General features: G+C 50.3%; 8 protein-coding genes across 8 annotated transcripts; 2 read left to right on the top strand and 6 right to left on the bottom strand.

Moving 5' to 3' along the window:
- Positions 1-578: 578 nt before the first annotated feature.
- Positions 579-1631, top strand: FOBCDRAFT_237313 (uncharacterized protein; the record flags this gene model as incomplete). Its single annotated transcript, XM_031174791.2, has 1 exon — positions 579-1631. One exon carries the CDS (start codon positions 579-581, stop codon positions 1629-1631), a length of 1053 nt encoding a protein of 350 aa, XP_031051576.2.
- A 667-nt stretch (positions 1632-2298) lies between these two features.
- On the bottom strand, positions 2299-2610 carry FOBCDRAFT_270022 (uncharacterized protein; the record flags this gene model as incomplete). The annotated part of the gene is made up of 1 exon (XM_031174789.2): positions 2299-2610. One exon carries the CDS (start codon positions 2608-2610, stop codon positions 2299-2301), a length of 312 nt encoding a protein of 103 aa, XP_031051574.2.
- A 331-nt stretch (positions 2611-2941) lies between these two features.
- On the bottom strand, positions 2942-3753 carry FOBCDRAFT_270021 (uncharacterized protein; the record flags this gene model as incomplete). Its single annotated transcript, XM_031174788.3, has 3 exons — positions 2942-2971; positions 3029-3085; positions 3151-3753. 3 exons carry the CDS (start codon positions 3751-3753, stop codon positions 2942-2944), a joined length of 690 nt encoding a protein of 229 aa, XP_031051573.3.
- Positions 3754-4496: 743 nt separating this feature from the next.
- FOBCDRAFT_248396 (uncharacterized protein) lies at positions 4497-7038 on the bottom strand (the record flags this gene model as incomplete). The annotated part of the gene is made up of 2 exons (XM_059610837.1): positions 6312-7038; positions 4497-6272 (listed from the first exon to the last, which is right to left on the bottom strand). Exons 1-2 carry the CDS (start codon positions 6603-6605, stop codon positions 4497-4499), a joined length of 2070 nt encoding a protein of 689 aa, XP_059464247.1. The 5' UTR covers positions 6606-7038.
- Positions 7039-9241: 2203 nt separating this feature from the next.
- On the bottom strand, positions 9242-10426 carry FOBCDRAFT_18858 (uncharacterized protein). Its single transcript, XM_031174785.3, has 2 exons — positions 10302-10426; positions 9242-10211 (listed from the first exon to the last, which is right to left on the bottom strand). Exons 1-2 carry the CDS (start codon positions 10314-10316, stop codon positions 9420-9422), a joined length of 807 nt encoding a protein of 268 aa, XP_031051570.2. The 5' UTR covers positions 10317-10426; the 3' UTR covers positions 9242-9419.
- Positions 10427-12257: 1831 nt separating this feature from the next.
- Positions 12258-13267, bottom strand: FOBCDRAFT_197635 (uncharacterized protein; the record flags this gene model as incomplete). Its single annotated transcript, XM_031174784.2, has 2 exons — positions 12258-12629; positions 12677-13267. The coding sequence occupies 2 exons, from the start codon at positions 13265-13267 to the stop codon at positions 12258-12260; spliced, it is 963 nt and encodes a 320-aa protein (XP_031051569.1).
- Positions 13268-13613: 346 nt separating this feature from the next.
- On the top strand, positions 13614-15272 carry FOBCDRAFT_18829 (uncharacterized protein). Its single transcript, XM_031174780.3, has 4 exons — positions 13614-14310; positions 14366-14631; positions 14682-14720; positions 14792-15272. Exons 1-4 carry the CDS (start codon positions 13983-13985, stop codon positions 15095-15097), a joined length of 939 nt encoding a protein of 312 aa, XP_031051565.1. The 5' UTR covers positions 13614-13982; the 3' UTR covers positions 15098-15272.
- A 115-nt stretch (positions 15273-15387) lies between these two features.
- On the bottom strand, positions 15388-21747 carry FOBCDRAFT_18840 (PLU-1-like protein-domain-containing protein). Its single transcript, XM_059608661.1, has 7 exons — positions 21572-21747; positions 20847-21479; positions 20719-20767; positions 19857-20669; positions 19600-19691; positions 16888-19556; positions 15388-16843 (listed from the first exon to the last, which is right to left on the bottom strand). The coding sequence occupies exons 2-7, from the start codon at positions 21261-21263 to the stop codon at positions 15709-15711; spliced, it is 5175 nt and encodes a 1724-aa protein (XP_059464246.1). The 5' UTR covers positions 21264-21479; positions 21572-21747; the 3' UTR covers positions 15388-15708.
- Positions 21748-22140: the final 393 nt, after the last annotated feature.

Here is a 22140-nt window from a genome sequence, read left to right as displayed (position 1 = left end):
TCAAGAGATATCTTCGACACTAAAGTTTGCAACACCAAACTTCTGGATGGCCAGAGGCGGCGAGCATTGGGACTTTTTCCCTTCAATGATAAAAATGACTACTAAAGGCTTTTCAAGTCTCCATTTATCCTTCTATCATTCATGATAGACATCCTAAGCTTCTTGCTCCCTGAGGAATGGTTAGGATATTCGCATGTCAGCACAAATGATCCTCCTTCAGCGTTCCTAAAAATAACCCCGTTTCCATCCCCATGTCTCACATCCTGCATGTGATATGCATGACAGTCACATCGGTCAGATTGAGGCCACCGACCTACCTATCATGACTGCAGAACCTGAACAAGGCTGGCGGCTGAAGACGGCCTGTCTATTTTTAACCGGGAATAATGAAATTGGTTTGCTTACTATTGATGCTTTGAAATATGGAGGATTTGAGGCTGAAGCTGAACAGTTGGGGGTTTACAGCATGGATGGAACAGGCATAAAGTGAGGGTGTTCCCTGTTCAGGCAGCCTTGTTGTTATTCCCATATGCGTCACTCTTAGCTTTGATCAAGCTATCATCCTTAGCTCAATCAAAATGGCCCACCAATTAGCAAAGCTTGGCAACTTGAACCTCATTATTTCTACAGTGATCATCCTCTCCTTCATCCCGCCCGCAACAGCCCTCCGACGCTCAAACAAACAATTCCGAGAATTCTTCCCAGCATGGGAGCCTCTTCTCAAAGACCAGCTCAAATACAACTGCTCCTCCGAAATAGAAGCATACCTCAACATATCAAGTCCCGCCCTTCGTCCAGGCTATGGTGTCATCGACTGCATCCTCAACACCATGCCAGAATTCAGAAAAGCTGAACTCGCATCGGCTGCCGTCATTCTTGGTCTCGCGCCATCAGTGCTTCAGTTACTCAGCGCCTCGTATCTCGATACAGCGATATTGGCGTATCGAAGACCGGGATTAGCGGTGGTGTTGGCGATGTGTAGTTCTGGAGTCAGGCCGCTTACGGCGACGGATTACGATGACTTTATCACCAAGATGGACACCGAATCTTCAACTTCTTTTGGTGTACCGCGCTTTGTTGGAGCGAAGGGGATTGTGTCGTTGGCCGAGTACATCATCGCCGCTGCATCAGTCGCAAACAATGCATATCTCACATACCAACTCTGCCTCCAAGCAGTATGTACATTCGCCCCAGCCGAAGACTTCCTCCCCGCTATCTGGACCGCTTCAGCTCTAGCCATTCATTTCTTTGGATACATCGCCGCACGATTAAAAATAGCCGTCGAGACGAAAAGTGCATGGGAAGATCGAGGAAGACTTTGGTCCGAACTTACACCAACACCATGGCAGCCAAAGCTTCGCGTCAAAGCTAACAGACGACACACGGGCTGGTTCCTCACTCTTGCTTCAGCTTTATACGTAGGTGATTGTCTTCAAGCACTCTTCGGAACGCTTATCCTGTCGAGTTTGGTCTTTATTAGTGTGAGAGACTCTGCGATAATTGTGATTAGACTAATGGGGAGTGCTCTTCTCGCAAGGCTGATACTGATTTATGAATTGGCGGGGCTGAAGACGGATGGCGATGGATATACTGCATCTGAGAGCACCATCTACTTGCAGTCTCTTCAGTAGAATGAGAGAAACTTGAGAGGATCCAGGGTCTTCTCATAATTAAGTACGCCAAAACGTGTCGAGGTAAGCATCAGCTGTCTGGTCTATCAACACCAGGGAGGGCAAGGAGTATATTGCCCATATGTGTTAATTTGTGTTCTTTACCTTTGTGGGTTGGGACTGAAGCCTCTTTTAACCTCCAACCTTATCACAGGTTCTATCAACTCAAAATAACACTCTCAGATACACACTTCAGGCACTATACCAACTACACAGCCAAAGGATGCCTTGCCCTCATGAAATCGGTGAATACAAACACTATATAGCCATTCCTTATTTGATAGAGGTGGCGGCGGCAGGTCACGGGCTCTGCCATAGAGTTGAGTTTCGTCGTACTGAGTCTCGTCGTGTTGAGCACCTCTATGCTGAATGTCATTGTTCTGCATATCGTTTTCTGACTCGTGTCGTCGCTATCTGACAGCAGATCGTTTTCGGACTCAATGCTGTCTTCTTCTCGAATGTGGCCTTGGTGATCGTCGTTGTATGGGAAATTGCCTTCTTGATGGACGCTATTGTGCCCCGGATCTTGCTGAGTGCCGCTGTCTCGTTGTAAATCCATGCCATTCTGGGCCCCGTTGGTATGAGTATTGTTGGCCTTCAGAACCTCATCCCGATAATCGTCGTAGTACTAATCGTCATCGTATCGAGGGAATTGAGACAGAGCGTCGATATGTGGTTTCGGATCGCTGTCTTGCTGAGGGACGTCTTGCTCGGTGTCGCTGTGCTGAATATCTGGTTGCCTAGCATCATTATGTTGCAAATCGCTCTCCTGCTGAGGCTCACCATGCTGGTCGTCATCTTCCGGGATCTCATTGTTTTGTAAGTCGTTCTCTTGCTGAGGCTCGCCGCGCTCCAAATCCTCTGGCTGCTCGCTTGGGCTGTTGATCCTGACACGGCTTCTTCTGAAGCAGCGGCAGCAAAAGAATGAGTTAAAGGACATGACTTTGATGGTAGTTGTGTTTTGGTAACGAATGTATTATTTTCGACGGGATGCGTAAGCTTGTTGATGTGATGATGTGTGAAGAAAAGAATGATGTTTGGTTGATGTTTTCGTGGAGGGGGAGATGGATACTGTTGCTACTTGGGTCACAGAGGGCGCTACTCACTCTTGCCTCGAAATTTGGGTGACAGTAAATGAACATCACAAAGGGAAAGTCGGACTCGACGACGGCATACGTGCTACGGTTTGAGCGCAAAAGGGGATGTGCATTCAGTTCCTAACTCCTGTCTATAATCAAGGAAGGGCACTCGCGGCAACCCAATGCGGCGGTTTATCCTGCTATCGTCTCGATCTCAGGGTCCTTGGAAACTCAACAGTCAGTATCAAGCGTAGCATTTGGAGGTTCGAGGGCGCTTACTGTTCGTATTGAACACTGGATCTGCGTGCGCTGGTGTGCACACTCAGCGTTCATGCCCTGTAGAATGTCAGTAACTGTTCCGCTTCTCGCTCAGGGCTGCACTGACCTTACTCTCAGATAACTAGACCAGCCAAGTCTGGATAGGGAACATCCGCGTCGTTCTCTGGCTGGTTGTCATGGTTGGCGGTAGTTGTCTGGGGAGAGGCCTCGTTTTTTGCCTTCTTCGCAACCTTTCCGGTGCTCTCGTCGCCGCCAATGACTGTCTCGTCATCTGCAACAATTGTCGCAGAGTCCTCTTCGTCGTCTTTCTCCTTCTCCTCCGTCTGTGAAGGGGCAGCTTCCTCTGAGGCTTTAAGCACACTCCAGGGGATTTCCGCGGTGGTCATGCTGGCCCCCGAGCCGTTCAGGGGCACAGCAAATATCACACTCAGTCGTCCCCGAGTCATCATCCTGTATGCCTCCAGGAGGCTGTCTTGGTTGTCGATTACGGCAGCATAGGTGCCCTCCAGGCCGGGAACCTTGGCCACAACGTTCTCCTGGCGTCCACCTCCAGGAGAATTGTTGACAATTCTCAAGCCAGATGTCTTGTCTGTGGTAACGCCTCGAAGGCTCAGGCTTTCAACCAGGCTAATGCCTTTCTCCTGTATCTCCGGTCGGGCCCCCCGGTCGTTAAGTTTGTTGGCCCGTTTAAGAGCAGCGAAGCCCGGGATCCGGGGATGAGGCATTTTGAAGGCTGTAAAAAGAAGTGATGGGGTTTGTGAAGAAGTACTTATTGAGTTTTTTCCCGCTGTTTTCGTTCTTTCCGAGCATTAGGCGTGTAGAAAAGAGAAAGGAGGTTGTGCGGCGATCTAGTTGAAGTAGGGGAACACGCTCTACTGTTCAGGAGCTTGGTGAATCTCCCACAAAAGCCCCGTACTAGAGCTCGCAACTGGCACGCAGCCGCCCAGCAAATCTCTCTGCAGCAACAATAGAAAGCGTGAAATACGATTCATGACGTCTGACCCGGATGTGTGGAAGAGGACAATGAGCTCACAATAGCAGCAGTTCTTTGCTGTCACCCAAGTTTCATGGGCTGTTCTCGTGAACACATACCAAGTTCAGGAGCCCAAGGACCCTTGGGAAAGGACAAGCCCTTCTAGATACTACCGGTGCTTCGTAGATCTTGTTATGTGGCCTCTCCAAGCGAAATCAGTGCACTTTCTATCAAATCACAAGACCACACGCCTCTGTGCATCTTTGGAGACGCCCGTGTGGCTTCTACATCTAGTTCACGCCTCACTATCTATGGCGTCTTGAACTTGGGAATGACCTCAAGTTCAAGGGTGACCTTGACAATAAATTGTACGTTCCACCACAACGAAACTTGATGATGAGCAAAGAGCACTGAAGTTATATTAAGATCGTCTCTGTTCTATAGCTTCGTGATAATCGATGAATACCTCATTTTTCCCCCGTGGGCCTGGTTATTCTAAAATTTATTTTGCCAATACTCATCGTTGTTATTCTCCTTCTTAGTCTGCTTCTTCTCCCGAACCTTTTCCATTTCTTCTCTGACTTCTCTCCATACTCCAGCTGGAATCCAAGTCCAGTTGCAAACAGTAGTCCCTCCGTCACTCAAACGCTTCAAATGCGTATAAACACCAAATACTTTGTTTTCTTGACCGAAAAGATAGTCCCAATCGATCACCGCAAGATTTAGGTTGGGTTTGAAAGGTCTCTTTGTGAAAAAGTCGTACAGCTTCGGTAACTCCCCCTCTTTCAATTTCTTTTTGGATACAAAAGCCACTTGGTGTGAATATGCTTGCAGCAGGTCTCGGGATATCTGGTTGTAAGCTTGTTCATTCACAGATTCCTGGATGGTGGCTAATTCATCTACTTCCACATTGTTCTCGCGTAAGACTCTGTTGAGGACTAGATTGAATCCCGACAACCATGCAGAAGCAACTGTAAGAACTCGAATGCTATCACCGGCCATAGGGGTAGTGGCGTCAGGGCACGGTTGTTCATCAATCGTGCCCGCTAGGCCTTTGGCTGCCCATAGAGTGCTACGACGTACCCAGGCTCCGGCGCCGCATACTAGGGAGCATTGGTTTAAACACTCTTGCATCGCTGTCTTAGTTCTTGAGTCAAATCTCCGGACATGGAGCAGTTCCAGGGGTCCATTTCCCGCTGCTAACATCGGGGCAAGATGTGCTTTTATCATGGTGATGAAGGGGCTCGAATGCATGCTGAGGAAGTGGGCGAGACGCCAGTCGTAATTGACCTCTGGCAAAAGAGCATAGAATGCCTCGCGGGTGATTGGTCTGTGTGGTAATTGGAGTTGCCCTTGCTCACTATTCGTAATTCCTTGGAAGAGCAAGCGATCACGACCATGATTGAAAACATCGTCCTTCTTTTGAGTAATTCTCATCAATTCCCAAATGCCTGGAGGCCACTCAGTAAACTCTAAAAGGGCAGCCATGAACCCTTCGGCGTGTTCATTTCGGATTTTCATTCGACGTTCTATCGCGCGATGCCGCTTGAAGTGATCGAGGCACAGAACATCGGGATAATAATAACTCTCCACCCGGGAACGCCATGAAAACTGCTGAAGTTCTTCCGACGCTGAGACCCACAGAAAGGTTTGCAACAACTGATGAGAGCGGCGATCGAAGATGACTCGACGGACCGTAGGGCTCGCAAGAATGCTGACAGAGTGGCAGGAGGGCAAGAGTTCTGCTATTCTCGAGTTTGCATCCATATGAAGCATTTGTATTTTGGCTCCGGGCTGTTCTAAACTTGTCGGAATGGAACTACAGTTCCCTTTTGTGTTGGATGTTCTGATCCAAGGATCCCATTGTGATGGCATGGTGTTCCAATCATCCAGGTCTTCGGCATCATGCATTGCGTCCCGAAAGCGTAGGCATAGAGGCCCAGAGTCATTAGTAGGCGACACTGTAGCATACTTAAGCAGATCTGAGGGCATGATCTTGAGAATCACAGGCTCTGTTGGCTCGGGGTCAGATCTTCGGAGCGAGAATTCGAAAATACTCCCGTTGTAGCTCTCAAACAGCTCTCTCGTGACTTGGTGGATGCATTCCCACGATATAGTTGCCACCTTTATATGCAAGCCACTGTCAGCAGTTGTTCTTGATGCGGCGAATGTCGTGATGGCAGCCAATGCTAGGGCATATTCCGCCGAATAGTCAGGGTCAGCATCGATGATAAAGAGTATTCGGTCTGAAATCGCGTCGGGTGATGACTCCTATTTCCTTTCCCGGTAGCTAGACTTGAGATGATCTACTGATTCGAGGTATGTCTCAACCTTCAGCATAGGTTGGCCTGGCTCGAGTTCAAGGTTCGGTGACCAAGGGTTTTGACCTCGGATCACTGCATTTCTCTTGAAGTCGGGAAGGACCTGAACAATAAAGGTAGGGTGGTCATCCCGAATTCGAGGCGATTCGATGATTTCCATTGGTATTTTGATTGCCTTGGCTGAAGCTGGAGGCCCCTGGATATGAGCAAAGCTGAGGCGTTTGTCCGGGCTAGTGTCAATGACCCATGTGACAAGGTCGTCAAGCCGCCAAGGTACGCTCATGGTTATGGTAACGGGGTAGAAAATCGATGTGCTTTGATATCAAGTGATGGGGATTTATTGATGCGTTTCGGTGTAAGATGGATGGAAGAGAGAATGTCGTTTGTTTGGAAGTCTTCTCTGTGAAGTCAGTGTTGAAGGAAAGCCAAGTTACCCTGGTGAGGCAGGAAGATGGAGATTGCTTTGGGTGCTGTCTCGAGGAAAGAACTTACTACGAGATGATGATTATGATTGTACTGCCCCTGATTAAGTAATACCAAGGACCATGGAGAATTGAACAAAAAGGCTCAGTCTTTCTGTTCATGTACACTCACTTTGGTCACTTTGCTTGGTGTTTCTAGGTTCGACAATAACCTCATATCTCAAATCACCCCAACCACAGCTGCACCGCCACCAAGCACAGCCGTGCAATTGGCGATCCAATCGTGACTTTTCTTTGAAACATATCTCATTGCTTTTTTTCAGTGCCTTTCTACTGCAAGTAAAGCTTCCGCGGATGAGTGACGTTGGATGGGATAGGTTGGGTGCACTGCCACCACCAATTATGGGACCAACTTGTTGGCGAGGCCGCGCGGCCATCTTAGCCCTCGGCAACATTTAAACTTCGAACCCTCCCGCGAAACCGTTGCGAGTGAGATTTCGAAAGCGTTTGGTTCGTTGGTCTTTTGAACTTTGTATACCTTGATTCAACTTCATGACTGTACGACAACGTTGGACATCCAGGCGAGTGCTTGTACTTTTATTGAACTTTGACTTACACGAACAAACCACCCCCTTCAGCCCAATTGAACAATGACACAACTGCACAAAGCCCTCCCAGCTTCTCCTCATCTCCAACCAACCTTTCAAAGAAATAAGGCCAAGAAACTTTCAACCTTGCCCGGATGATAACCCGAAGCCACACCTTGAGACGATTAAGCTTATTTGAACCAAGCGAGTCCACCAATCATGCACCAAAATCTCACCCACGGAGTCTTGACCCCCTTGTCGACGCATGAGATGATGACGATCGTTACGGTGGCTTACAGGGTTAGGCACCCACTTTCCGGTCCCTGGGATGGCCTGAAGCTACGGTGACTGTCACCGGCGTGTGCCGATTGGTATGCTTCCCGACGTCATGAATTTGATGTTTGCAAGTGCGGCTCATTCAAGACCACATATCACCGACTTTTCTACCTGGCTTCCTTCTTCTCCAATTGTATTCCTCTCTTTTCAGTTTTAAGGTATCTCTTGTTCGCTCAAGAGAGACTCTGTCATTCGACGTTTCCAGGTTGGCCCCTATCGTGGCAGGAACGCGGTCGCGTGCCAACTTCCTGCTCTGAGCGTCCTTTCTCCTGTTTGACTGCGCTCTCTGCTCGACTTCTCTTCTTCAACTCATTCCTCCTCCTCAATCTTCTCGCAGGCCTTCTTCACCTTGGATCTGCTACACCAATTCTTGCCAAGCTTTCACCTCAGCACAGAGCGCACCAGGCAACGCCCCTTTAGCTCACCTGCAGCTTCGCCCTGCCAACCTCGACAATTCCGCGGAAACCACACACCCACCCAACAACCAGAGCAAACCACTGCAAATTCTACCATATCCCACTCGGCCGAGAGATTATCAATCCCTTCCTATCTAATCTCATTTCCAAACCTCCAACAACCTTGCAGTTCTATGGGTCAATATGACGCCGGTGTGGATCAACAACTGGATCCCGGTTCTCTCGGCTTGGGAGGACTCCAACATCAGTGGCCGAGAAGAGAACTTCTCTGAAAGGGGTTTCTCCTGCGAGACTAGCCTCAGGTAAGATATCATTTAACTAGGCGACTCTTGAGGAGTTTATTCTGGCATCTCTTGATTAGGAAAATAAACTCCTCAAAGGGTCCCCTAAGTTTATGATATCTTACCCAAGTCTGATCGAGGTTCTGACTTTTGTTGCCTCCCCTAAACAAGCCGTTCACGGTGATGAGGTTTACACTTGGAGCAAGAAGGTGCTGTTGGTTCGACGTTTATTCGTTGTGGCTAATTGTTGCTTCTGTCTCGTGTTCGTCTCAACGCACCAAGATGTTGAGAATCCTTCCTCCAACGACCTTCGAGAGACGCCCTCCAACTCGCGCGGCTAAACCATGTTCCCCGCCTTCTTGGAGTCTTCCGCCCTTGCAAGCTTATATCTCCACCTGGCGGCCTCCCATCTGAGCGACTAGAGACAGCCCTACTTATATCCGAGCATCTCACGCCCAGAGTTTGCCATGCCAGACAAGATTTCAACTTGAATCGCCAAGATGCACAGCCTCCCCCGGATTCGATTCATACCCTTGGTATCGCTTTCTCGACAACGGCAACCTGAAACCAATTCTAATCTATCCCAACTCCAAAACTCGGTATCTTTTGTATCTCGCCAGCGACTTCTATCGTTAATCATGTATCGAAACTCTCCCAATGCAAGTATTCGGTGTCAACGTCTGCTTGATGGCAGCATTGCTTCCATTCCTTTCTGTTTTCGGTTCTGATCCTAGATTGAGCACCATTGACATCAACCTGGTGCATCCTCTCTGGACATGGAGGCTGGTGTCAAGAAGCTCGTTAGCCTGCGCTTGTGCCGGGTAGTGCCTGGCCATACGTACAACGAGACAAAGGCAAAGCTACCTTTTATGGTACCATTCAATCAGCTCAACACCTTCAAAAACTCCGTTCTCTTTCCGCTTCTTGGTATCTCTTTTTACGAATTCGCCGCCAGACTCCTCAACCATATTCCCTCGATGGACTGTGTTGTCAAATATGTACGTTGGCACGGATACTCGTTGTGCCGTATTCCAGCTGTATCCGTCCTTCTGGCTTCACGGAGATGTCGAACTTATTCGACTAGGGGTTGTATGTGACGACGCTGGCGAACTTTGCCCCAGTATTGACGGGCTCGGTACACGAAGGCTATCGGCATTTGAATGCGTACGGTGGTGCTTGTTTTTGTCAGGTTCTTGATGTACGCTCGCTGTCGCAAGAACTGAGAGTTTATCGAGGGAATTGGGGTCTGGCCTACCCTGACCGAGGACGAGAGCTGGCAATGCTGGCAGAATGGGCGGTTGAGGTCGAGGTTGCAACAGCGGTTGCCGCTGCTCCACTGGTAAAGGAAGCGTTGGTCCGCTGGGAAGACCAGCTTTACGAGAGTCTCTCTTGATCCCTACGACGGCGTCCACCACATCTCGAGTACTCGTCTTCTCTGGTGCGATATGGGGAGGCGGTAACGTTGACCTCGGGGGTTCTGCTGAGTGTCCTCTTGATAGGGGTTGGAGAGGGATCTTGGGTGCTGCGGCGAGAAGTGGTTGACCAGATGTCGACTGTGAAATCGTTGCCTTTGCGGCTTCTGAAGCGGGTTGGTCTGGAAAGCTCTGCAAGAACTTTTCAACGTCCTCATTAGTGATGCCGTGGTACCCCAGCAGGATTTTTAGGCGTGAGTTTTCGACAGCAACACTGCGAGCTGCTTGTTGCATCTCCAACGTCGCTTCAACACCTCGGCGCTCATAGTCTTGAAGCTTCTTTTGCAAACCTTCGACATACTCCTTGTGTCGTGCACGGGACCGTCGTTGGTTGTCACGAATCCGGACAGCTGATGGATTGGTCGAGCCCTCCTTCTGCAGAGGAATGTGTCAGACAGAGTACACTGCAAAACAGGACGAACCCGGCTGGCGACAAACACCAGCAAGATGAGGATCAGAACTCACCTTTCCTCCTGTCATATTGGCAAATACAGTTCATCTGGATGCCGATCCAAAGTCTAAGCTACGTCAATGATGGCGGCGAAAGCCAGCCCATATGAGACTTGAGCTCTTCTTGATGTAGGTACCGTTTGACTCGCCAAGCAGGACGCGCGTTGATGGCCAAGCACTGACTTCTTGGCGAAAGATCCATGTCCTGACGGTGCAGATCCAGCCGATGTCAAGGAACGCTAGCGCCAGTCATGTTTAAACATATTGAACCATGGCAACCCTATCACGACTTCGTGCATAGCTCAATCGGACCTGCTGACTTTGTTGGTCTTTTTCGAGAGGAGCTCCAAAGCTTAACACACCCAGAGTTCCGTGAAGCTCTCTACAATTACAGCAATTCACAGCGACCTGACAACATCACGCAAGACTCAAACTACAAGTTAGCTGTGAAACGTTGCTCACAGGCAGAAGCTGGTGGATACACTTGTCGAGTTTTCCGCCCTAACCTCCCTTGACTGAATAAGACCCGAGTCTTACAGGGAGCTACGGGGAGCTCTGTCTCTGATTGCGGGATGCCCAGAGGACTAGGCGCCCCATAATTTTCAACGCATTGCTGGGCTCGCAGCTGCTGCGCCACGGTCTTTCGGTCCAGCCGACCGCCAAGCCAGCCTCTCGGCTCCTCATAGCCGATTAAGCTGCGATGTTGACGATTTAAGGTGATCAAGGGCAAACTTGAGACCAATCTCCTTGGAGGAGAGACCACTATTGCAGGGTCGGTGAGCTCAGGGACAGAATGTAGATTGATGAGTCTAGGCCCTGCAAGGTTTGCCAAGACCAGGTGTGAACTCACTGGGCGTTGGAGCTGTCACTGAAGGATTCCCCTTCGTCGAAACAATATCTGTTGGGTTTACGAGCTGACCAGACGATGACATGGTGTTCTTGGCCATGTTGAACCGAGGCTCAATACATCATCAGCCTGGCCAAGGAATTCCTACAAAAGCCCGTAGGAGTTTCCGCACTTGATAGACAAGACAAGCGGAGCCCACTGTCAGAGTGTCAAGGTCAAGAGTCGAGACCTCAGCAGCCAAGACTTGGCTCCAATCGACAAGACTGTTCAACAGCTACAACTTGCACAAAGTGGCTGTGTACGTGCCGACTTTCCCATATGCCCCGCGGTCCCGCTTGGCAAGTCTCATGAGATATTACCGCCGGCCAAGTACGAGCGTTGTATTATCAGCGATCCAAGATGATTCCACCCACGGAAATTGCTCCCTATCGACAGCAACACCCCGGCACTCTTCACTGGATGGCGTGCGCTAAATCGAGCTTCTGCTTACAGCCAACATCCTTTTTCTGCTAGCTCCCCACACTCCCAGACTCAGCCGGCAGTCTTTATTTACCGGGTTTAGAGCGGCTAGTATACGAAGGTCTAAAAGGTTTGAGGCACCCAGGAACACTTGAATGTCATTCGTGACTTCGTACACAAGGTTTGTCAATCTGGATAAATTGTGCCGTGCAAAGCTTTACTCGTTTCGTATGTGATTTGCGCAAGTCCCGATCAACCACGTGGAAATACATCAGCCCACCGGATCAATATTGAGCGAGCAAATTTCGGTCTTTTACGAGTTACAAGGTACTTGTCATTTGTCAAGGGACAGTGCAGTATTCGTCCGGGTCATTGTTATTTCCGATAAACGACTTTTCTTGGCACATGCTCGTTCATGTTCTTGATTTGGGTAGTATTGTACAAAGTTCTATTTCCTGTTTTGTTTCAGGATTTTTGGGGGTATCATTATTACGCCTGAAAGAATCTTCATCTCCATCTCTGCCAAGTCAGATCTATATCACTGATCTGTACCATGTCTTGGCGATCATCCTGTGCAATCTCCTTTCCACTCATCGTGACTCGCTTTTTTCTTTGTATCGCAGTCACCTTCATCCTTATCGTAGCCGCCTGTTATTCGTCATAGCTTACTTGAAAAGTCGCTTCCCTGTACGGGTTGAAAAGCGCTCAACTCCATCGCCCTGCTGGGCATGCCAGAGTTGCTGCACCCCTACACCACGGCTCTCTCCGGATAGCCTGTAGCGACGCCAGGCCTCGCGTAGATGATCGGGCCGTAGAGGGCCGCGCTTGAGATCAATCTCTTCCTCTGCTGCGGCAGGGTCATCATTTGTCGACGGGGGAGGCGTAGGTAGTTCGCTCTGCTTCTCTCCAGCGTGGATCCATTCTCCTTGCACATTGCGAGCGGCTTCGATGATCTCACCAGCGAAGAGCTTGGCGACGGCTTTGACGGCTGTGCTAACGTTCTGCGGAACCGATTGAGAAACCGTAGCGTTGACAACCTGCAAATGTCAGTATCAAAATTTGAACCAGCGTAGACATAACATACTCGTTTGACGACACTATCGGCTAATTTAGCCGCACGCCAGAGCTCGTATCGGTTATACTGCTGAGAATCAAAAGCCTCAACAAGCATAGCTCTCAGTCGAATCTCCTCCTGCTTCTGCTCCTGCGTTCTCGCAACGACATCCTCAAGCGCCATCTCAGCCTTCTCATCGTCCTCATCGTCATCCTCCTTCTCACCACCCTGTCCGCTCACAGCAGTAGGTGCCCGTCCTCCAACGAGACTGGGCGTTTGTTCACGAGCATCATCTGGCTTGGCGTTCTTTGCCTTGCGGCCGCGTTTCTTCTTCGGCGCTCCGCTGGCTGTCGTGCTGACTGCGCTGCCGCTCACATGCGACTGAGCATCGACGGATGGAGAGCGCGGGAATGGAGATCGTGCTTCGGGGGGAAAGGACGTTTGGCGGAGAGGATGGGCGGCGGAGCTGGTTGAGACGGAGGTTTGGGAGGGCTTGCGGCGCTTGAGTGGAGGCGCGGAGCCGTCGAGGGTTGATGGGCGCTTCTTGTTGGGGATTTGAGCGGGTGATGGGTAGGGCGGTGACATTCCCGATGGAGAGGTTGCGTAAGGCGGAGAAGCCATTGTGATAATCTCGAGATGTGACAGTTGATGGTGAAAGGGAGAGGTTCGAAATGAAAGGCGCTGTGACTAAGCTATGCGGTGCAGCAACAGCGACGTGTCCCGAGAAGGCGTCCGTCAGAAAAGATACGTATTTTCGATATCGGCGTTTTTCGCAAAGTCGTTAACAAGATGCGTCTCTCGTTTTCACGGCTTTCGGAGGATGATCCGGAGCAAGAGGCACAACGCGTCTGCTATTCCGAACGGACGTGATGTCCAGTCACGTGGATACCCACATGATCGGACCCACGGCGCCAACGACCGTTTCTGCTCCCATTGTCCAACTGAGACAATGCTGCTAGGCCGTTGACGTCAAACAGCTCGTGCTAGGTACTGATAAGATAAGGCACCGCGTGGGAAAATAATTGCAGCAGAAGCAGAAGCATTCCCCCGCGAATCCCGTGGAGCCCCTCTAATTTTTTCGGCGTTTGGATCCGGTCATTGGCTTAGGTTGGAGAGAGAGAGACATTTGGACCCTGACTCGATCAATTCGGTTTCCGTACTGTCTAGCTTTCTGGGCTTTTTGAGTCTTGTCGTCAATTGTCGCCTGTTTTTTCCTCTCTTGACTCATAAAGATACCTAGTACTTATTTCCCCTCTTTCTCCTCCATCATCATCCTCTCTCTCTCAATTCCCTCCAACCTTTACTCTTCTGCAAAGCTTAGACAGACATCGCCACCATGCCTACCTCCGAAGACGGAAAGAAGAGATCCCACGACGTCGCAAGCATCTCGGGCTCATCGTCCAGCAGCGACGATTCCCGCAGGCGCCGTCGCGAGCGCAAGGAGAAGAAGAGAAAGAACGGCGATGCCATCGCTGTCAATGGCGCAAAGCCGAGTGCTTTCGCTCAGCGTCGCAATAGCTTGGCCAAAGCTTCGCGAGATCCCCGCGATGAACCCATCCCCAAGAAGCGTCGCGCTGCACCCCAGAGCGTTCCTGAAGAGGGCGCCGTGGTGAAGACGAGATCTCCCAGTCCTGTCATTGACTTTGATGGGCTCAGTCGACCCAGTATGTTTACTCTCACCGGTGGTGCTGGTGGTTAACGCTTACTGACGGTTTTAAGGTCGGGGAACGAGAGAGCGCAGAGAGGAGACGGAGGAGCAGCAGGCTGCGCGATTGGAACGTATGAGCGGCGCTGTGCGCACTATTCTAGAGTGTGTCGGTGAAGATCCCGATCGCGAGGGTCTTCTCAAAACTCCAGAGCGCTACGCAAAGGCGCTGCTCTTCTTAACCAAGGGATACCAGGACAACATTGAAACCATGGTCAACGAGGCTCTATTCAGAGAGGGACACAGTGAAATGGTCATTATCAAGGACATTGAGATTTTCGTAAGTACTTTACTTCACTCAATTGCAAAAATATAGCTAACAACTCCCAGTCTCTGTGCGAGCATCATCTCGTACCATTCACCGGCAAGGTTTGCGCTCCTCCTCCGAAATCGCACGAGAATCAAACAAACAGCTGACTTTTTTCCTTTTTTCCCCACAGATGCACATCGGCTACATCCCCAACGAGACCGTCATCGGCCTATCCAAGCTCCCCCGAATCGCAGAGATGTTCGCACGCCGTCTGCAGATCCAAGAACGCCTCACCAAAGAAGTCGCCCACGCCATCATGGAGATCCTCAAGCCCCAGGGCGTCGCCGTGGTCATGGAGTCGAGCCACCTGTGCATGGTGATGCGCGGCGTCGAAAAGACGACTACCAGCACAATCACGAGCTGTGTCCTTGGCTGCTTCGAGAAGAAGTCCAAGACGCGCAATGAGTTTCTCAACCTTATTGGCATTAACCGATAGAGAGTATACGGTCGCAAATTAGAGGCCGAAGCAATCTTCAACATGCTTATGATGGAAACGATAAGCCTATGAAGAACATTCATCATGTATAGGAAGAGTACATGTCATGAGACATGCACCAAGTACCATCACCATTGATTTATCTGCATTTTTGGCGTTCAGGATCAGGATAGGTTCTCCTTCAAAGGGCGGTTTTGGGACAAAAGAAAGAAAGAGGCCATGTCTTCAACAAATTCGGTCGGGTCCAAGTTGTCATCAAATTTTCTAGGAAAAAAGGCGGGTAGAGCGTTTATTAGCCATTGTCCCATTAGATTTCCGGGCTCAACGCCCTGGAGAAAATCATAACCATGTTAGAGTTTGAATGAAATCATCTCATTAATAACGTAACGTAGCCGCCTATTGTATATGTAGCATAGCCTGGTCTGAAAACCAGTACAACGTCTTGTGTGTGGTATTCTCTGAATCGCCATCTCGGACGCCCTTTTATGGATCTCGTACAAACAAAATTGGCTCAACAAACACCAAATGGCATAACCGACCTGACTCCTTTTCCTTCTTGGTATTTTTAAACCGAACGAAAACGCCATCACCCCTTGTCATCCACTACAAACTCATTCCCCGTCTAGAAGAGCGTCCATCCCATTTCTCTCCTTTTCCAAGGACGCTGTGGTCATGGTGACATCTCCCCCAGCATCGATCTTTTTCTCGTCATCTTCGTCTTGGTTCGTCATCTCCTTGAACATTTGATCCACGTTGCCCTCTTCCTGCTTGATCATTTCTTCATCCATCGGATTAGAGACGCGTCTCTCAATAGACCCATGTCCAGTTCCCCAAACGTTGGGTCCCCACATGGCCTCGGCTTGTTTTCTACCCAGTTCGGTCCTCGCAAGAATCTCCAAAGCTTTGCTCTTCTCAGCATCGGTTTGGAAGTTGAGACCATCATCGTGACCTTGAAGAATTCTGTCCTCCAAAGACATTGATGAGTTGTCAACAACCAGCTGCGGACCGCCAGCTCCCAGGGGTCCAGCATGCATGCCATTGCCCAGGCTTACCGAATTGGTTCTTGAATGGCCTGAGGACTGCGATTCGCGACGCTCTCCGTGGCTGTTGGGGCTGCCAGCTTCACCGGAACGTGGGTAATATCCCGATCCTCCATACCCAGATCCGATTCCACCCATAGAATGCGACGCCGCCGCTGCTGCGGCTTCAGCGTTGGCTGCCTTCCGGCGCAGACTATTCGCCTTTCCTCGGGCGTGTTCCGGCAGGTCGTCAGGATTGTCAACGCCGTACTCAACCAACATCTTCTGTAGTTTTGTCGGTCGTGGTTTTCGTGTGCTTCTGGACTGCTCTTGGATCGGCGGAGCCTCAGGGGCCACAGGGCACCATTTATGGAGTTCTTGGCGGAAGAAATTGGTCTCGTACGTGAGTAACACCTCCGCGCCTTCAATCTTGCGCAGATAAAATCGTTGGGTTTCTGCTTCAGCTTCTGTAGACAATAACGGGTTGCAGTAGTTGGCAATATGGTTTCGGAAGTTCTGTGCATTGTCGATAATCTTGTTGAGAACCTCTTCTTCCTCAGGCTGGAAGGGCAATGTTGCCATTTCCTCGGCGAGAGCCAGCAGCTCCTCCAGCTTCGGCCGCGACGCATCTCGGGGAATCTTCATCCGCCAGTCGCAGATCGGACAAGTATACTTGTCATCCTCTTTGACCTTGCCGCGGGCAATCTTGAGGCATTTGTAGTGATACCTAGCTTTGTTAGAAGCGTGTACGACATTCTCGTGACAACTTACCATTCGTGGCACATTTCGCACTCAATCATCATTCCCGCCTCAACCCTTCTGCAGATACAAAAAACTTGTCGGGATCGACTGTCGTCCCATTTGCTGGATCCTTGCTCGGGGCTGACCTCTCTTGAAACCGGCTCCCCGGGCATTCGAGGCGTGTCGTTTTCGACATCGAAGCAATCCATGTTGCGTTCTAGTACGTACTCAAGATGACTCTTGAGGATATGCAATGGGGCGTTGGATTTACCGAAGAGTTTCTTCCCTTTTCGCATCCAATCCTCATGACGCTTGCGTTCGTTTTCAAGTTCGAGGGTTCCATCTGGTTTCGAATTGAGGTCTTCCAATCTCTTCTGAATCTCTACGACCTCCGAATACTTGGGTCGGTCATGCAAATCGGGGAGCCGACACCGCTCCAACAATGAAACTATCTGGCGTTGGGCTTCGCGTTGTTTGTGAAGGATTTGATCAACTGCGCTCAGAGTCTCCTGCGAAACGGGAAGCACGTTGATCTGCACTTGACGCGATAGTGCTTCGAGCTGTGGGTAGTGAACAAACTCAGCAACAATGAGTTCCTTAGCCTTCTTCTCCCACTGCTGTCCAGCGTGCATCTGGTCGCGATAGTAGGTCAAATGGTCGTTGTAGGTTGGGATCCCAAGCTTGCATCCTTCTTCGATAAGATCCTGAACTTCTTGAAGAGTCATGTACACTCCTCGGTTGGTGAAGGCTTTCTCATTCCATTCTGACTGCTCCAGCACCTTCATCAATTGGTCAACCTCAGGAATGTCCACATTAAAGCCGCGCCCTTCTTCGAGAAGTTCCTTGACCGTCTTCTGTGACAAGGTGGAGGTGTTCCTCAAAGCCTGCGCTGCAGTGGTCTGGAATTGTTTGACAGCCTCGGCGCGCTCTTGAAGCTGGTAAATCTCTGGGCAGTCAAAACCGATGTGTTCAGCTTCATCGAGAAGTCGATAGATGTTTGAGACATTCCGAGATTCTCTCTCTTTTTGGTCCTGCTCAGAGTTACCGATGGACTTTCGCATGCTTGATTGCCAGGCTTTGTCATTCTTGTGTCGGTTTTGCTGCTTCCTCACAATGAAGTTTGTTGCCTCTCCCACCCAATCATTGCATCGATTGACGAAATCCTGAAGCACGGGAAATGAAGGGAGAGGGTAAGGAATGCGCTCGCCTTCGTGAAGGAGGGCACGTAGTGATTTGAGCGACGGCCTTGCCTCTTCTTCAAGTAGTTTGTCATACTTTTCCTCCCATAGCTCGGGAGTTTGTGCTTTCTCCATCACCTTGCGGTAGATCGCATCCATATCGTCGTCCGCTTTTCTGAAGAAAAGGATGTGTCCTTCGCCTTGGAATCGAGCTTGCTCGGGCAGATCACAACAAGCGTGGTAGCCTGCGTGAAGCAAGCAAAGAACCTTGCCCGACTGGAGGCACTTGAAGCGCGAGAGATACGAGAAAGCCTTACAATAACTGCAACACTGCTCGTCTTCGTCTTGGACATCTTCGTCTTCTATCTTAAGTGTCAAAGAACATGTATCTTCGTTACCTCCTCCAATTTTACAGTGATGAGGTGCTGTTTCAAGATGTCTTGCGACAAATTGTTCCCTTTGATGTAACTCTCGCTTGTGTATGCGATCGAGGGCGGGTGCTAGCCATTTCGCGGTCTGGATGGTTAGGCCTGTCGCAGCACTTTCCGCAGCGGTCCAGAGAAGCTCGTCGTGAGAGAAGCACGGTTGCCTTCGGAATAGTTGCAATCGCTCGACGCCAGCAAGTCCAAAAGGTTCCCAGTCATGTGGCGCAAAGTTGACAGCCTCGTTGAAGTTGAATCCATGGTTAAATCCAGCATGGTAAGCCTGCGGGAATGTAATGACGAGTTGGCCAGCTCTCTGGTCTAGAGCGTATACACGAACTCCGGCCTTCTTCAATTGTTCGGGGGTCAAGAGCGTGACCAGCTGGAAGAGTAGATCTGGTTGTGTTTCGAACAACTCTGGGACGGCTTCCTTCATGGCGTTCTCGAACTTTTCAGCGTCCTCCCCAGGGATACCGTACCAAGTCTTAGTTGCGCCAAGGTGCTGGTAGTTGGCAGAGTAGGCATAGTGATCCTCGTTGTGCCAGCAGAATGTCGAAAAGATCATACCGACATAAACCCAGGGAACTGTCATGCCAGAGATATCGGATTTGATATGCCTGAATAGACTCTCGGGATGGAACGGAAGAACATTAAGGTTCCACGGATCAGTCGCATATGGGTTTTGAGGATGTCGCTCTGCCGTCGGAAATCCTGAACCATGAGTCGTGCAATGGATATCGGCTCCGTACTCGACCTCAACCGTCTCTTCCAGGTCGGCAACCAATCTCCAAAACTCAGTCTCAACATCCTCCTCGGTGACAGGTCGATGGCATTTGAGCTCGTGGTCGAATGGCATCTTCTTCTCAAAGTAGCCCTGCTTGAAGTCGTTTGCCTTTTGCTGGAACTGCTTTAGTGAGTAAAGACCTCCCTCCTCGAATCCGAATTGGCCATCTCCAACCAGGCATCGTGCGCAGTTCCATTCGTTATCCGGCTTTCGTTTTAAAGGTGGGTCGAGGCATGCTGGGTGGTAGGAATGGTCGCAAGACTCGCAAATCAGTAGAGAACCAGCATCTTCACCACTGCCACAAGTTTCGCATTTCTGCAAAGTCAGCTAATCCCCTTTTGAGGTTTACTTGACTTACCTCGCCTGGTGGTGGTGGCTCTTCTCGCGGAATCCTGGGCACTGAAGGACGGAATGGCGTCATGTGCGATCCAGCCACAGTGGGGACAGCATCTACGACAGAAATGTTAGTCCATGATCATGGAGCCAATGAAAAGCGGGATCGGTCATCGCAGCTAAAATCCCTGCGTATGGTCCTCAAGTCGGAAACGGAAATGCTCTGCGTTGCGACAACATTGATTGACAGCAGGGAAGAGGAATCCAACAGTCATCACTCACCTTTCTTGAGTCGCTTGCTGCGACGGCCGCTAGCCGCTTCAGGGTCCTCATCATCGTTGTCCTTTCTGGCCGATTCAGATGAGCTTTCGCAGCTTAGCTGTCGTTTCAATGCTGTTTCTTTTAGACTGGAGGCTCGATTGTCCGGAGTATTCTTTGCTGAAGAGGCAGGGCTGTCAAAACGCTTAGGGTCAGGGGTGAAGCTTTTTGGCTCACTGGTCACACTGCGATTGACACTTGTGAAGCCAGCATTCGCGGGAGTAAACCCGCCCGAGTTGACTGCTGTGAATCCACCAGATGTTGGAGCTTGAGAGGGTATGGCATCGGGCATGGGCGTGTCGCCATCCGTTTCACTCTTCACTCCAATGATGTTGGCCTGGAGTGCGTCGGAAGCATTGCGCGCTGGGGAATCACCTCGGATGCTGAGAGGTGTGTTGACATTTGATCGCTTAGCTGGAGTTTGTGCAGGACTCGGGGTCAATGGTCCACCATACTCTTGCTCCAGCTGTTGGTGAACTCCAGGTTTCGCGAGTCGGAGGTACTCCTCGTATGGACAAAGCCATCGTTGATAAGAGTTTTTGAGTGACGTCGAGAGAGAGGACATGATCTTCCCACTATAGCCCAAATCACGACCAATTTCTGCCCATTTCTTATGCTTGCAAACCTTTTCAAAGCCGCCCCGCGACTCGACTGCTTTCTTTAATCTATAAAGATCAAGCGGTTTCTTGTCCACGTACGGTAAGCGATGTAGATTGGTGCCATGTTGCTTGTGAAATTTTGAAAGGCCATCAAGATAGGTAAGGTTGGCACGTGTACCTGCAACATGTGAGTCGAGTGCGATAATGTCAGAATAAGTAACACATACTCCCTTCCACCGAGTTCAACTCTTGTTTTCGGGTTCTAAAATGGAATTTCTAAATAATTAGCACGAGTAACCGATAGCTATCGCACATTGATAGCTTGAACGCGCTGGGAATGCGCCGATTGTCGCACCTCGGTATCAATGGCAAAGTCTGGGTTCCAAGAATCCGGTGGAATGATCTTGCAGATGCCAAAGTTCTTTGCTTCAGGTGTGATTTTCCGTAGGTATTCGAAAGGATCTTTCCATTCCTCTTCCGTTGGGCAGTACGTCGGTGCCTCTTGCAGACCGTGTGGACGGCTCTGCTTGACGACTGGTTCCCTGACTGCGGTGGGTTGTCCGCGACGTTCGACGGAGGTAAGATCCAGCGGAGCACTCGTAAGTGAGCTGAGAGGTGTCTGTGGATTGGTCGGGTGGTATCCATTAGAATTCACCTTGGGTTTCGGTTTCGATGAGGTGCCAGCGGGAGCACTGGGTGAGCTTCGCGTGCTTGCATTCGTGCTATGGGTGGCTGCAGGAGCCGCGGCGCCAACAGTTGGCACTGACACCATGGTGGGAGCGGACGACGATGCGTTGAGCGGCGACTAATAAGGAAGAACGGATTGGGATCGGTCGAGCGTTACGATTACGCGGCGTACGTCGACTTCATACTCGGGCAGGCCGTCGTCAATAATTCACCAGCATCGCAGGCCACAAGGTCTCAATCGCGACGAGGAACCAGGGTATGAATGATGACTAGAAAGGCGATGTATAGTCGAGCTTCGCACCTGGAGTCTAATGTTAGTGGTGAGTTGTACTTGATTGATACCATGGAAGGGAGTACGAGGAAGTATCTCCAACTAACACGGGAAATACTCACAAGTAAGTCGATATAAAAAAGGTCGGCTGTGCAAAACACACAGAAGTTATCGTGACTTTCGAATGAAGTACCCGAAGTTGATATTCGTAGTGGTAATGGCTGAAAGAACCAGTCAACCACTCTGATAGGGACTGTTGATGCTGAATGAAAGAATTCAGCGTGAGGAAGGAGCGGAGGGTGAAGGGTGTGAGTGGGAACGGAAGTTGGGAAGGTGGGAATGGGTCGAGGGAATCCCAGATCTTGGAGGCGCGAGCGACCGACGAAGGACGGACGGTACCTAGACACACAAAGGGAACCCAGAAGGGACAAGGGACGAGGGTGTGAAGGGAAGGAAGCCCAGGCCAGGGTGCGGCAGGAGGTTCCTGGTAAGTGCACGCCAAAGACTAAAGTGGACAGGACGGGCACGTAGGTACCTCTGTTTAGCACGATTCTGGCGCCAGGCACAAGTACCCGCCGCCTTCTCTGTCACTGACTGTACGGAGGCAGGGCCGGTGGGTTCGGACCAGCAAGTACAAGAATTGCAGTGAATTTTCTGGACAACTACAACTTTAAAATATCCATCGTATCAT

This window comes from Fusarium oxysporum, chromosome II, assembly GCF_013085055.1.
Source record: "Fusarium oxysporum Fo47 chromosome II, complete sequence".
Taxonomy (NCBI): Eukaryota; Fungi; Ascomycota; class Sordariomycetes; order Hypocreales; family Nectriaceae; genus Fusarium; species Fusarium oxysporum.
This window is presented reverse-complemented; position numbering and strand designations above follow the sequence as displayed.